This window comes from Grammomys surdaster, unplaced genomic scaffold (assembly GCF_004785775.1).
Source record: "Grammomys surdaster isolate TR1022 unplaced genomic scaffold, NIH_TR_1.0 126278, whole genome shotgun sequence".
NCBI classification, from domain to species: Eukaryota; Metazoa; Chordata; class Mammalia; order Rodentia; family Muridae; genus Grammomys; species Grammomys surdaster.
The window spans coordinates 4696483-4710270 of NW_021621078.1; the positions used below are offsets into that span (position 1 = coordinate 4696483).

General features: G+C 48.8%; 2 protein-coding genes across 2 annotated transcripts in view; one reads left to right on the forward strand and one right to left on the reverse strand.

Annotated features, from left to right (window-relative positions):
* Supt6h (SPT6 homolog, histone chaperone and transcription elongation factor) overlaps positions 1-8504 on the forward strand; it is a 38011-nt gene extending 29507 nt beyond the window's left edge. Inside the window, exons 29-37 of the mRNA XM_028759347.1 lie at positions 2127-2322; positions 2684-2922; positions 3369-3482; positions 3643-3767; positions 5773-5885; positions 6113-6190; positions 6274-6440; positions 7261-7448; positions 7750-8504. Coding sequence (XP_028615180.1) covers positions 2127-2322; positions 2684-2922; positions 3369-3482; positions 3643-3767; positions 5773-5885; positions 6113-6190; positions 6274-6440; positions 7261-7448; positions 7750-7936 — 1407 coding nt within the window. The 3' untranslated portion in view covers positions 7937-8504. The remainder of the gene's footprint in view (positions 1-2126; positions 2323-2683; positions 2923-3368; positions 3483-3642; positions 3768-5772; positions 5886-6112; positions 6191-6273; positions 6441-7260; positions 7449-7749) is intronic.
* Positions 8505-9801: 1297 nt separating this feature from the next.
* The window catches only part of Proca1 (protein interacting with cyclin A1), a 12331-nt gene continuing 8344 nt past the window's right edge, over positions 9802-13788 (reverse strand). The window contains exons 2-4 of the mRNA XM_028759375.1: positions 13073-13153; positions 11269-11401; positions 9802-10794 (exon numbers count right to left, since the gene is read on the reverse strand). Coding sequence (XP_028615208.1) covers positions 10140-10794; positions 11269-11401; positions 13073-13153 — 869 coding nt within the window. The 3' untranslated portion in view covers positions 9802-10139. The remainder of the gene's footprint in view (positions 10795-11268; positions 11402-13072; positions 13154-13788) is intronic.

The window sequence follows — 13788 nt, forward strand, 5'->3', positions numbered from 1 at the left end:
TTTTTTTGGTTTTTTGAGACAGGGTTTCTCTGTGTAGCCCTGGCTGTCCTGGAACTCACTCTGTAGACCAGGCTGGCCTCGAACTCAGATATCCGCCTGCCTCTGCCTCCCAAGTGCGCTACCACCACCTGGCTTTATCTGGCTTTTTATGTGGGTTCTAAGGATTAAGTTCAGATCTCCAGGCACTGAAGAGATGCCTCAGTGGTTAAGAACATTGACTGTTCTTCCAAAGGTCTTGAGTTCAATTCCCAGCACACACATGACAGCTTATAACTGTCTGTAATTGTTGTTCTATGAGATTCTATGTCTTCTTTTGGTGTGCGGATATATACTCAGACCAAACACTCTTATGCATAACGTACATAAATGAATAAATCTTTTTTAAAAAATTCAGATCTCTGGGTATAAGTGCCAAATTCATGGGAATAAGATACTCTTTCAAGGGTAGAATCTCATGTAACTCAGCCTGGCCTCAAACTCAGTACATAGCTGAGGATGACCTTGAACTTCTGGTCTACCTGCCGCTACCTCCCAAGTGCTAAAATTAACAGACATGTGCCATATGTTTTTATGCAATGCTGGGAACTGAACTCAGGGTTTTGTGAAGAGGCGCCATGACCAAGACAACTTATAATAAAAAGCATTTAATTGGAGGCTTGCCTAAATTTTAGGTTAGTCCATGATTGTCATGGTGGGCAGCAGACAGGCATGTCTCTATAGCAGTAGATGAGAATTTTTACATCCTGATTCATAGCTAGTAGGCAGAGAAAGACATTGAACCTGGCTTGGGCTTTTGAAGCCTCAGTGCCTATCCCCAGTGACACACCTCCTCCAACAAGTACACTTCTCAATCTTTCCAATTACTTCAACACAGGACTAAGCATGTAAACCTATGAGCCTATAGGGGCCATTTCATTTGATTACCACACCCTTTATGAATCTGGGAGAGCTGTGGACTTAGGGCTCAAAAGAGACTTGTTTGCTTGCTTGCTTGTTTGTTTTTAAGACAGGGTTTCTCGGGGCTGGAGAGATGGCTCAGCGGTTAAGAACACAGACTGCTCTTCCAGAGGTCCTGAGTTCAAATCCCAGCAACCACATGGTGGCTCACAACCATCTGTAATGAGATTGGATGCCCTCTTCTGGTGTGTCTGAAGACAGCTACAATGTACTCATCAATAAAATAAATAAATAAATATTTAAAAAAAAAAAAAAAAAAAGACAGGGTTTCTCTTTGTAGCCCTGCAGTCCTCAGACTTGCTCTGTAGACAAGGCTGACCTCAAACTCAACAGAGATCCACTTGCCTCTACCTCCACCTCCCAAGTGCTGGGATTAAAAGTGTGTACCGCAATTGCTTGACAAAAAAGACATTCCTTTTTTTTTTGGTTTTTGGAGACAGGGTTTCTCTGTGTAGCCTTGGCTGTCCTGGAACTCACTCTGTAGACCAGGCTGGCCTCGAACTCAGAAATCTGCCAGCCTCTACCTCCCAAGTGCTGGGATTAAAAGCATGCGCCACCACTGCCCAGAGACAAAAAAAGACATTCTTTTTTTTTTTTTTTTTTTTTTAAATATTTATTTATTTATTTTATTTATGAGTACACTGTAGCTGTCTTCAGACACACCAGAAGAGGGCATCCAATCTCATTACGGATGGTTGTGAGCCACCATGTGGTTGCTGGGATTTGAACTCAGGACCTCTGGAAGAGCAGTCTGTGTTCTTAACCGCTGAGCCATCTCTCCAGCCCCGAAAAAAAAAGACATTCTTAATCTTAATGACGTTAAGATTTCAACAGTATCCAAACAGACTGCCTTCAGGCAATATTTACATGGAAAGACTCATCAGGGAAAATACCAAAACCAGCTACTACTTCACTTCCTTTCCAAAAAGGGCATGAGCTTTAAATAACAACATGGGAATACCTGTGATGATACTCCAGTTTTCCAACTAAGAGTGAGAGGGTTGGTACAGGATACATCTACCCTCCCCCAAACTCCTACTTTGTCATTTGGTAGCTGGCTTTGGGCAAGTTCTACCTTTCTGTCTGGGCTTTGTTCTTCTTTTATGTGAAATAAAGCATTGGGCTAGATAGTCTTTGTCCCTTCCAGTTCACATGTTCTGTGGATCTAGGTGGGGATGACTGTTCACTGCCGAATCATGAAGATCGATATTGAAAAGTTCAGTGCAGACCTGACCTGCCGGACCTCAGACCTCATGGATAGAAACAATGAGTGGAAACTGCCCAAGGACACCTACTATGACTTTGATGCCGAAGCTGCAGACCACAAACAGGAAGAGGACATGAAACGAAAGCAGCAGCGGACCAGTGAGTGCCTGGCAGGAGGCTCTCACCTGAATACAGCTTATTCCAGGGACCTAAGCTTCAGAGTTCCTGTGCTTCAGCTTACTAGAATGTGTGCCCAGTTTCAAAGCTCTGAGGCCTTGAGACATGAAAGGCAGACAGAAACAGGATCGAACCCACAATCTCCCATGTACATTGTGCTAAGCTTCATTTCCTCAAACATCCTAAGAGCTGGTACTAACACCTCATTCACATCATGGAGTCCAAGCCCAGAAAGTGTGACACTGTTTCAGAATCCCGTGGTGGGTCAAAAGCTATCTCTGACTGTCCTATCACTATCAGCTCCTAACCTATCACCTGGTCTGTCTCTTCTTACCCTCTTCAGCGTACATCAAGCGAGTGATTGCACACCCATCCTTTCATAACATAAATTTCAAGCAAGCAGAAAAGATGATGGAGACCATGGACCAAGGGGATGTTATCATCCGGCCCAGCAGCAAGGGTGAAAACCACCTGACAGTGACTTGGAAAGTCAGTGATGGCATCTACCAGCATGTGGATGTGCGAGAAGAGGGCAAGGAGAATGCCTTCAGCCTGGGAGCCACTCTGTGGATCAACAGTGAGGTGGGTGCCAGGCTCAAATAAGTTCTTTTTAGTTCCTTGGATACATACATGTTGCAGAGCAACAGAGCTAGGTAGTTTGTAGCAGAAGTACCAGCTTTATTTTCCCTATATTTCAATTTTAAAATAGCCTAGAGACAACTATTGAGGAAGGGAAAAAATGCACACACATGAGGTCTCTTATCTGTATTCAACACGGAGAAATCTGAAGTTCCCTGTTGTTCATAAATACCAGAGAATCATCAGTTAGTACTTAAAAGACTTGATGCTGATAAGCTAGGGTCTGGGGTGTAATCAAGGCAGCTGATAAACTGAAGGGACTTTGCAGTGGAGTGAGGTTCAACAGGATCAGGACGTCAGCCCCTGCTGTCTTGTCTCTTGAAGATGGGTTTGATGAAGGGCTGGAGTCTTAGCTGGATGATGTATGAGATCTTCTGTTCTTCCTATAGGAATTTGAAGACTTGGATGAGATTGTTGCCCGCTATGTCCAGCCCATGGCTTCCTTTGCTCGAGACCTTCTGAATCACAAGTATTACCAGGACTGTAGTGGTGGGGACCGAAAGGTGAGCCTTGGACCCTCTGGACACCTTCCAGGCTCTCATGGGCGGACACTAGGGAGAGTGTAGGGACTCAGTGGTGAAGGAGGTGCATGTGTGTGTGCACCAGCCATTGCATCCCAAGCATGCTGCCATCCCAACCTGTCCCCCTCACTCTACCCCTCAGAAATTAGAGGAGCTGCTCATCAAAACTAAGAAGGAGAAGCCCACCTTCATCCCTTACTTCATCTGTGCCTGCAAGGAACTGCCCGGCAAGTTCCTCCTGGGATACCAGCCCCGGGGTAAACCCAGGTGAGCACTGGTCCTAAGATGCTGCTGCCTTTGGGGTCTACCACGGGCCAAAAAGAGGCCACGCCACTCTGCTCCGCCTCCTTGTCGTCTTCCCTGTTGAGAACAGAAGTTGTGGTTGGTGCACATGTGTCTAGGCTGTGCCCCAGCACAGGATCATAGCCTCCATGAGAATTTTTTGTGACTTGTTTTTTCATTTTGTTACTTCTTTTTTTCCTTCTTTTCTTTTTCTTTAATGTAAGTTGATTGTGTTGTTCTCAAGCATGAACTTTGTATGTAGATGATATTGTTGTCCATGGTGTCAGAAGATTGGACATGCCTGGTAGAGACCAAAAACAGTTTCCTAGAACTAGAAAGATGTCCATCCACTCTACCAGCACTCCCCAGGCACTGCAGGGATGGCATAGGCAAGGATGGCATGCTGGTCCTGCCTTTCTGCTCCCTTCTTCCACCTTTGCAGAACTCTGAGCACATGGCAGCTCACTGATGCCACAGTGGACATAGCTTGTGCCTCCTGAGCAGTGGTGAGATGGAGGCGCCCCCTCTGCTTCCTTCCGTGTAGGACTGGCAGGGTGCTCTTTTGAGGCATTCCTTTTCCTGCACTCCTTTAGCTTACCCTGAGCCTGAGTCCATTTCTTTAGGCTGATCTGGTTAGGCCTATTGCACTCTAGTGATCACACCTGCTGTCCTGACCTGACCTGACTTGCCACCAGCCATTCTGCCCTAGTGGAGAAATACACATCTGTGCTCTGGCTCTGTACTGGTCACATGTGGACCGTTGAGTAGAGCTCTGGGGCCTTGTGCCACAGTTGGCACCGGGAACATCATACTCCTTTCTGAGGTGGCTTTCCTGCCACATCAGTGCCTTCCACAGAGTGGCAGCCAGAGCCCTGTAAGACTGGAAATAACAGATTCAGCACCGTGGCTTCCCATAGAAGGGAGCACAGACTCCCTGACCTGTATCCTTGTATGGAGATTTAGGAAGCAAGTTTTGGTTAAGTGTGAGGATTGCACCGTGCTTACCATTGTCTCTCAGCTGTTGTTGGCTTTCCTTGAGTGAACACAGTACTGTGTTAGTTCTATTGATCGCCTTATATACTTGCCTCATCAATCCTTGGGACTCCTTTGGGTTTACGGGCTGTAGCACTTGGTGCAGTCACATAGGTGGAACTCAAGCTAGATCAGATCCAGGGTGAAGCTAAGGCCCATCCTCTTAACCACTCTGTCACTCTCAGAAATACTGAGTGAAGGCAGTCTGACCACCTTCTAGATGAGTACCAGAGAATCCCCCTGCTTATCTGGACCTGCCAGGGAGATTTCTTCCTGACGTTCTGTAACCTTGCTATCACTCTCGCCTGTAGCTGCTGTCTTCAGTGAAGGCAGCATATCTCCAGTTAGCCTCCAGCACAGCTTCCTCTGGCAGCCTGTTCTCGGCACAAGGCCATGGCCTCCTTAGCCTTGACTGTGCTCTGTCATTTGCAGCCTCTCCCTGTCATCTCTCTTCCAGTACCCATTATGGCTAATATACTCGTACATATGGTTGATATTTATTTGGTGGCCACAAGGGTGTCTTAGTCAGAGTTGCTATTGCTATGATGAAACACTGACCAAAAGCAATTTGGGGAGGAAAGAGTTCATTTATTTGGCTTACACTTCCACATCATAATTCATCATTAAAGGAAATCAGAACAGGAACTCAAACAGGTCAGGAACCTGGAGCCAGAAACTGATGCAGAGGCCACATAGGAGTGCTACTTACTGGCTTGTTTCTCATGGCTTACTCAGCCTGCTTTCTTATAGAATCCAGGACCACCAGCCCAGGGGTGGCACCACCCCACTAATTTAGGAAAAAAAAATGTCCTATAAGTTTGCCTACATTCTGGTCTTATGGAGGCACTTTCTCATTTGCGGCTCCTCCCTCTCTGATGACTATAGCTTATATGTCACGTTGACATAAAACTAGCTAGCACAAGCGATATCTAATGCTTGTTTACTTATAAAATCTCAGGATAGAATATGTAACAGTGACTCCTGAAGGATTCCGGTACCGGGGCCAGATTTTCCCAACTGTGAATGGACTCTTCAGGTGGTTTAAGGATCATTATCAGGATCCTGTACCAGGTGAGTTCTGCTGTGCCCTGGCTGTGGTAAGAGCAACACAGGGCCTGCTCAGTGAGGGGAAGTCAGTTATCAGCTGCCTTACCCCTGTTTCAGCCTCTTAGCAGCAGGGAGGTTTCCCATTTACTGGCCTGTACAACTTTTCTTCCCTGCTCTTCCTTTCCTCTTGAACTAGGAAGCCAGAAGTAGCTTTCTTGAGGAACATAACTGGCTGTATCCATTTCTTACAGGCATCACTCCCAGTAGCAGCAGCAGAACACGGACCCCCGCTTCTATCAATGCTACCCCAGCCAACATCAATCTTGCGGGTAGGGTGTTTGGGGCTGAGACTCATGGGGCAGCAGGGAACTAGAGGGACTTAGACCCTTGATGTGGACATCTGTGTTTACAGATCTGACACGAGCTGTGAATGCCTTGCCCCAGAACATGACTTCACAAATGTTCAGTGCCATTGCTGCTGTGACAGGCCAAGGACAGAACCCCAATGCTACCCCAGCCCAGTGGGCATCCAGCCAGTATGGCTACGGTGGCAGCGGAGGAGGCAGCAGCGCCTACCATGTATGTTTTCGGGAGGACTCTTCCTGAACAGGATGGGGAGGAGAGGGAGCAATCCTATAAACACTCATATACAGACTCAGATCCTAGAGACGCCTCTGGCCATGCCTACACCAGGAGCACCATATGCTTGAGCCTGGGGGGAAAAAATCTCTTAACAGATGTCCCTAGGCTCTATCTAGCACATTTGACAGGAAAGGAAATAAAAAAGGGCCTGGGGCTGGAGAGATGGCTCAGTGGCTAAGAGCACTGACTGCACTTCCAGAGGTCCTGAGTTCAAATCCCAGCAACCACATGGGCTCACAACCATCTGTAATGAGATCTGATGCCCTCTTCTGGTGTGTCTGAAGACAGCTACAGTATATTCATATATAATAAATAAATAAATATTTAAAAAAAATAAAAAAGGGCCTGATAGCTGGATGGTGGTAGTGCACATCTTTAATCCCAGCGCTTGGGAGACAGAAGGATCTGAGTTCGAGGCCAGCCTGGTCTACAGAGTGATTCCAGAACAGCCAGGGCTACACAGAGAAACTGTGTCTCAAAAAAATACTTTTTTAAAAAGGTGTATGGGGGCTGGCCTTTGCAACATCTTGTGGGATGTTTGGAACTCTGAACCCACCTGAGGTGTTAAAGATTGGTGGTAACAAATTGTATATGCTGGTATTGTCCTGCTGTGTTCCCTTTAATCCCCAAAATAGTACTTGAGGTGGGTCATCTGGGAAGCACTATTCAGAACCAACTCTTAGAGTCTGCCAGAGATTCACAATGAAGTCAAGCATGCCCACAACATCCTCCTATTTCTTTGTCCACCCCTCTTCAGGTATTCCCAACGCCAGCCCAGCAGCCAGTGGCCACACCACTAATGACCCCAAGCTACTCCTATACAACCCCGAGTCAGCCCATTACCACCCCACAATACCACCAGCTCCAGGCCAGCACTACCCCACAATCTACCCAGGCCCAGCCCCAGCCTTCCTCCAGCTCCCGACAACGGCAACAGCAGCCAAAGTAAGTACATAGATAGTGGCATAACACAGGCCGGTTACTACTAGAAACAGGTGGTGCCAGGTGGCCTGAGGACTTAACCCAAGCAGGTATTGTGTATCTTCTTGAAAGCTAAGACCTATGAAATGTTCCCATAGGCATTGGTTTCTGGGGAAGAATGAAAGACCAAGGCGGGTTGCTTCCTGTAAATGTTAGGTTACTTTCTGTGGAGGTGATCTCTCATCAGTGACTGGTAGTCAGGAAGGCTTCCTTCTCAAAATTCCTGAAGAATCCTAGTCTCTAAGGCCTTTCCTTCCTATTCCAGGTCCAACAGCCATGCAGCTATCGACTGGGGCAAGATGGCCGAGCAATGGCTACAGGAAAAGGAGGCAGAACGACGGAAACAGAAACAGCGGCTGACCCCACGACCCTCTCCCAGCCCCATGATCGAGAGTACCCCCATGTCCATTGCTGGCGATGCGACCCCACTCCTGGACGAGATGGATCGGTAGGGGGCCTGTTCCTCGGACTCTGGTTACCTCTGAAGCTCCAAGAGGCCCAGCCACATACAGCCTCACTCCCTGCCCCTCTGTTTTTGTCCATAAAGTGGCGTGAAATGACATTCTTTTTAGTTCTCAGCCTGGCTAAATGGCCTTGTGAGCCTGGTGTGCACCAAGCAGCAGTTGTCCCACTCTGGGCCCATGCTAACCAGCTGTCCAGGGGCCAGGCTGCCAGAGGATTGTAGCAGGAGGGAGAGCAAAGGTGGAGTAGTCAGTAAGGTCCCTGGAAGCCATTTTGAGTTTCTGCCCTCACCTGGGAAAGGCTATAATGAGGCACCAAGCTCAACTTGTATATGTCCACAGCCCGTGTGAGGAAACCAATGCTATTTATTCAGTTTGGGGCAGGAGGGAGAGGAGGGAAAGTGTTTCTGGTCCTGATGTCAGTACCTTGGCTGTCAAAGCAGGACTGTGAGGGCCATGTGGAGCAGTGCTGACCTGCCAGCCCCTGCCTGCCTTCCCTCGTCACCTAACTGCACCTGCTTCTCACCTGTCATTTGAATAAACAGTGTTTGTACAGAGTGCTTGCCGAGGCCTCTCCAGCTCCCTTGCTCTGCAGGGCTGGTTCAGCAATTTAGAACTCCAAAAACTTCCTCTCATAATCTACCAGATAGTCCAGGATTCACATTGCCTGGGATCACCTCCCTGCCTGCTCTGAGCCCCATGACCCTGTGTAGGCTTCTTCCATCTGTTGTTGGCCATGTTGAGGTGGAGTCTCTACCCCAGGCTGGCCCTGGCCTTACAGCAGCCCTGCCTCTGCCTCCTGAATGCTAGAATTACATAAATGACACACGTGCATTTAAGGGTTTTATTCTGTTTTTGTTTTTTGCTTTTGAGACAGGGTTTCTCTGTATAGCCTTGGTTGTCCAGGAACTCACTCTTTAGACCAGGCTGGCCTAGAACTCAGAGATCAACTTGCCTCTGCCTCCCTAGTGCTGGGATTAAAGGCGTGTGCCACTACCACTGGGCTTTAATTATATAAGTACATGTGTGGGTGTGTGCACAAAAAAACAAAAGAGGGCTTTGACCCCTTAAAACTGGAATGATAGGTGGCTATGAGCAACCATCCATGGGTGTTGGGAACTTGGATTTTTATTTATTTTTTGTTGTTGTTGCAAGAGTGCTCTTAACTGCTGGTCCATCTCCCCAGCACCTTCTTGGGTTGGCTGTCCTATCTGTGAAAAAGGAATGGTAATATACACAGGGGAATATGAAATCCTGAGCCTGGCAGCTGGCAGCTGGCAGCCACTAAACTACTATGTTGCTCCTCTTCCCATAGTGAAGAAAAGTAAGTCTGTGAGCTGCTGCTTGCCCCTTTGTTTCCCAGCTGGCCCTTGGTCTCTGATTGCCTGTGCAAGTCAGTTCCTGGCCCACAGGTCCCCCTCACCTGCTCACCCTCAGACACATGGCCATGGGAAAGGAGCTATTTCCCACCCCTTTCCCTTCCTGGCTCAATCCCAGCCAGCCCCCTGTCTCTAGATCTTTCTGAAGCTGTTTTTATTCTGTGCATCTGATCTCCCTTTCACAGAGGCTTCATCTCACAGTGATTTAGTGTGGGAAGTAAAGCCCTTCTTCCTTTGCCTCTGCTTGGGTTGCCACTGCTGCCTGCATTTGAGCTTGTACCTACTTCTCTTCATTCTTCGTGTCAGTGGGAAAAGGCTGGCCACCTACTGGAACTCCTGTTTACTTTCTCCAGCACAACAGGTCTGCTGCAAGGGTGTAGGAGGACTGGGACTACTCCAGCTGGGAAGGAAAAGCATCTCCACGGTGCCACAGCCCTTCCCTTGGGGCCACTTGAGGAGGGAGAGGCAGGCTGAGTGAGTGGTAGGTTTAGTTTATTGAAGGTAGCATTGTATAGCGCTGCCCACCACAGAATGGATTTGACAACACTGTTCGCCCACCTCCTGCCCACTCCCCAGATGGATTCTTCCACCTGGTCCTAAAAGGCGTTCTCTCTCCCTCCTACTTAACTTCCCATAGACATATACTTTCTCCTTGAAAGCAGGATTGCCCCTAGAGAATCCCTGTAGCCCCTGACCCCTTGGCTCTAGTAGGCCCAGAGCCAGCCACCTCCCACAAGAAGAGGCCCTGTTGGAGGGAGAGAATAGCAGTAGGGGTCAGTTACAGGCTTGATTTATTCACTCTGGATGCCCTAGCCTCAACTGAGATTGGGGTTGGACATTGGGGGAGATTTTCTCTTGCTCGTTTTCCGGGTTTGTAAGTTCTTTGTCCCATTTTTTTTAGCCTGGGCAGAGCACTTCTCTTTCTTTCTGGGCGATGATGACTCTACAACATCTTCACTGGAGGGCCTTTCTTTACCCCGTTCATAACTGTCCTCGCTCTCCAGCCCTTCCCGGCTCTCTGGGCTGGACTCTGATGTCCTCATTATTTCTTTTGGGCTTACTGATTGGCTCAAGTCTCCAGGGGAAGACTCTGACTTCACTGGGCTTTTCTTTTTAGTTAACTTGCCCTTGGCTTTTTTCTTCAAATTTGCCTTTTCATCCACCATCTCCTCCTCCTTGTCGTTCTCTTTCTCCTTCTTCTTCTTTATATTCTTGATGACCTTGCCTTCCTGACACTTGTCCATGGGGCTTTCAGAACGCCAGATGGTGATAGGAACTGATAAATCAGGAACCCCAGTGGCTGACCCTGATTTTGGGTCAGTAGGTCTGGCAGTGGGATTTAAATGATTTGTGGTGGGAAAACGGTTCTCTTGAAAATCCTCATCTTCATCATTTAGGTCATCTGTCATATACATATGGTGGGCGGGATGGTGAATTATTGTCACAGAGACGGGCCTGTGGCATCTGCACCTGGGAGGAGGGGATAGGAAGAAATTGATGGAGCTGCAACAGAGTCCCCTGGAGTCCTGTCCCGTCACCACTGGCCAGCTGGCACTCACCAGCTGTACCAGATCCGCTCCACATACTCTTCCTCTGGGATGAGTTCAAAGCAAGGGGCATGGATGATGTTGAAGCAGGTTGAGCCCCCGTCTTTGGAGCAGGTCAGGCCTACATCTTGGGAGCTGTTCCTATTTGTGTCCTAAGCAGTCCTTTAGCCTGCCACACACCATACTCTCAGCTGGGCCCCCATACCTCCAAGATTCCCCAGGGGCCCAGAGGGACAGCCAGCTGCTTCTGGGCTTGGCCCAGGCTGCCAAGAGATCTCCCCATTCATTGTTCTTGGAGCAGAGCAGGGATTACAAGCTGGGGCTAGGCTGGCAGCACCAGGCCAGACCTGAAGAGGGAAACCTGAAGGGAATGAGTCCCCATGAAGGGGGCCCTCACCTAGATTCACAGTTGCAGTGGCTGACAGCATGCATACATCGGTTGTGATGGCCACAGTCCGAGAAGGGGTGGATGATATGCCCAGGACACTGCTGGTGTTTCCAGCAACATCTGTCTGTCTCCTTGTTCTCACCTGAGGGAAGAGGAGTCTGGGTCACTTGGAGGCTTCAGATTCATCTGCCACCTGGTTCCCCACCAACAACAACTGGTTATCATCAGAGGTGATGATTCAGTCCAGTTAAGTAGTCAATTTAGGTCCCTGCACTGCCCTGTCCCCTTCTCCACTGCATAATGCTGCCTTGGACTCAGAAGAATAGAACCACATGTGGAATACAGAAGGTCCTCCAAGGTTCCCTTGCTGCTTTGTAATACCTCACTTCCTCTCTCCTGTGGGACCCACTGCCCCAAGCCCTCCCCTGACTCCCACCCTCACCAATTGCTGGTCATCACCAGCTGCCACACTCCACGGTAGGGAATGGCCATGGCCCTCTTGTCTCACAGAAAATCCCACAGTTGGAGCTTCAGCTGCACTTCACCTGAGTAGCACCAGAGGCAGTGGGTGGCAACCCGACTCTAGGGTGGTGGCTACCAGAGCAGCATGGTGCTGTGTCTGCTTCCTTTCTCCTCCAAGCCTCTTTTTGCCTCCTGACACCTCTCTTCGGTCTTTCCCTAGTCTTTACTAATGGAAATCATAGTCTTGGGCTGGAGATGGCTTACTTAGGTGACAGGGAGGACTGCTTCCTGTGAGTTGTCCTCAGACCTCCACACATGCCATGCTTTGACACCCACACAAATAGTCCTCCAGATTCACAGAATGCTGAGCAACCTGCCCCCACCTGGGCCCATCTACAAAATAGGCAGCACAATATTGTGTGTGTCCCCTTTCCCAAATATAAGAGACGCTACTGAGGCTCTGGGTTTCTCATGGGGCTCCATCTCTGACCCTGCCTGGGGCTCTAGGCAACCCCTGATTCCTCTGCTCCCATCAAAAAGGTAACCATGCCTCTCAACAACCCTGCCCCCAGGCACAGAGCCCTACCAAAGGTTCCAGGGTATCAGGCAGCAGGAGTTAGCTCAGGCCGAGGATATAGAAGCCCAAGTGTCCATTAAAGTGCACAGAGGAAGGCAGTGGTGTGGGCTAAAGTTCTCCTGCATTCCTCCTTCCCTTTCCCTCACAAGACTGAGGCCCTTGGGGTTCCCACGGTACCCCTCACCCACTTAGTGCCTTTTCTCCACAGGGAAATTAAGATGTGTGCAGCCGTATGGACCTTGGACTTTCAGCCATGCTTGCTTTTTTTTGTTGTTTGTTTGGCACTGTTAAATTGAGGCAAAGGGCAGCATAAAAGCATATGCTCTAGAGCCTGGAGTCCCTCGGGCCTGAGGCTTGTCTGTCACTTAAAAGAACAACCTAAGACAATTTAATTTTCTGAGCCCCCCCCCCCCCCCCGCTTATCCACAAGAAGAGTCAGTGATAGCTATTGTTCAGGGTTAAAAGTTCTCAATTCCTGTTTGGAAGATCTCTGCGTACTACAAAATATTCTACAAAGGAAAGGTGTAACAATGGCCTCAAGGAAGGGGCCTTTTGGCATTGTAGGAGACAAGGTAAGGAAGGGCCAGCTGGGTCCTCCACCATGTGGGTCCCAGGGAAGAATCAGGTGGTCAGGATTATCGGCAAGCATAGTGAGCGATTTCACTGCATCTGGGTAATCCCATCAAGACCCCTTCCCTCCACCAGTGTGTTAACCTTCACAATAAGAGGTAATATAGACCCTTAGGGCCCATAGGCTGCTCCCCCTGGACCCACCTTCAGAAAAGGAAGATAGATCACTGCTGGAGTCCACACTAGCTGCGTATCCTCTTTTCCAGCTGGGCAACCTGGTTATATCTGAGAGTACAAAATGACAGCAGTGACAGCAGCCACCTCCCCGTGTCATTCATTCACTAAACATTTCAAAAAAAACCTCACGGTAACACTGAGTTGGACACAGCTATATCCTGGGGATGCAGGAATTTAAAAACTATGCCACTGTCTCCAGAGGCTGAGGAGGGGGAAAAGAAAGGGAGGCAAAGAGTGTCATGACAGCAGTGTGATAAAAATGGCAGCAGGTTGCGGGCTGCAGAACAAGAGCCACCTGCCAAGACTGGAGGGGTGAGGACTATGGCACACTTAGAGGAAACAACGTCAGTGGAACTGGAGTGATTGGTCAGGGAGGCAGTGCCAGAACTTGTCCCAGGTGTCTGGAGCCTGGTGAAGGTAGCCCTGGGCAGACCATTTTTGTAGAGTTGGGGATGGAACCCATGGCCTCAGATATGAGAAACAAGTGCTCTGCCACTGAACTATACCACAGGGTATAGTTAGCCTTGTCCTTAGGGGAGGGGATTAAAAAAGCACCCTCCTTAGAAAGTGAAGCCTTTAATCCCAGAACTTGGGAGGCAGAGATTCTGAGTTTGAGACCAACCTGGTCTACAGAGTGAGTTCCAGGACAGCCAGGGCTGGGGGTATAGCTCAGTGGTAGAGCA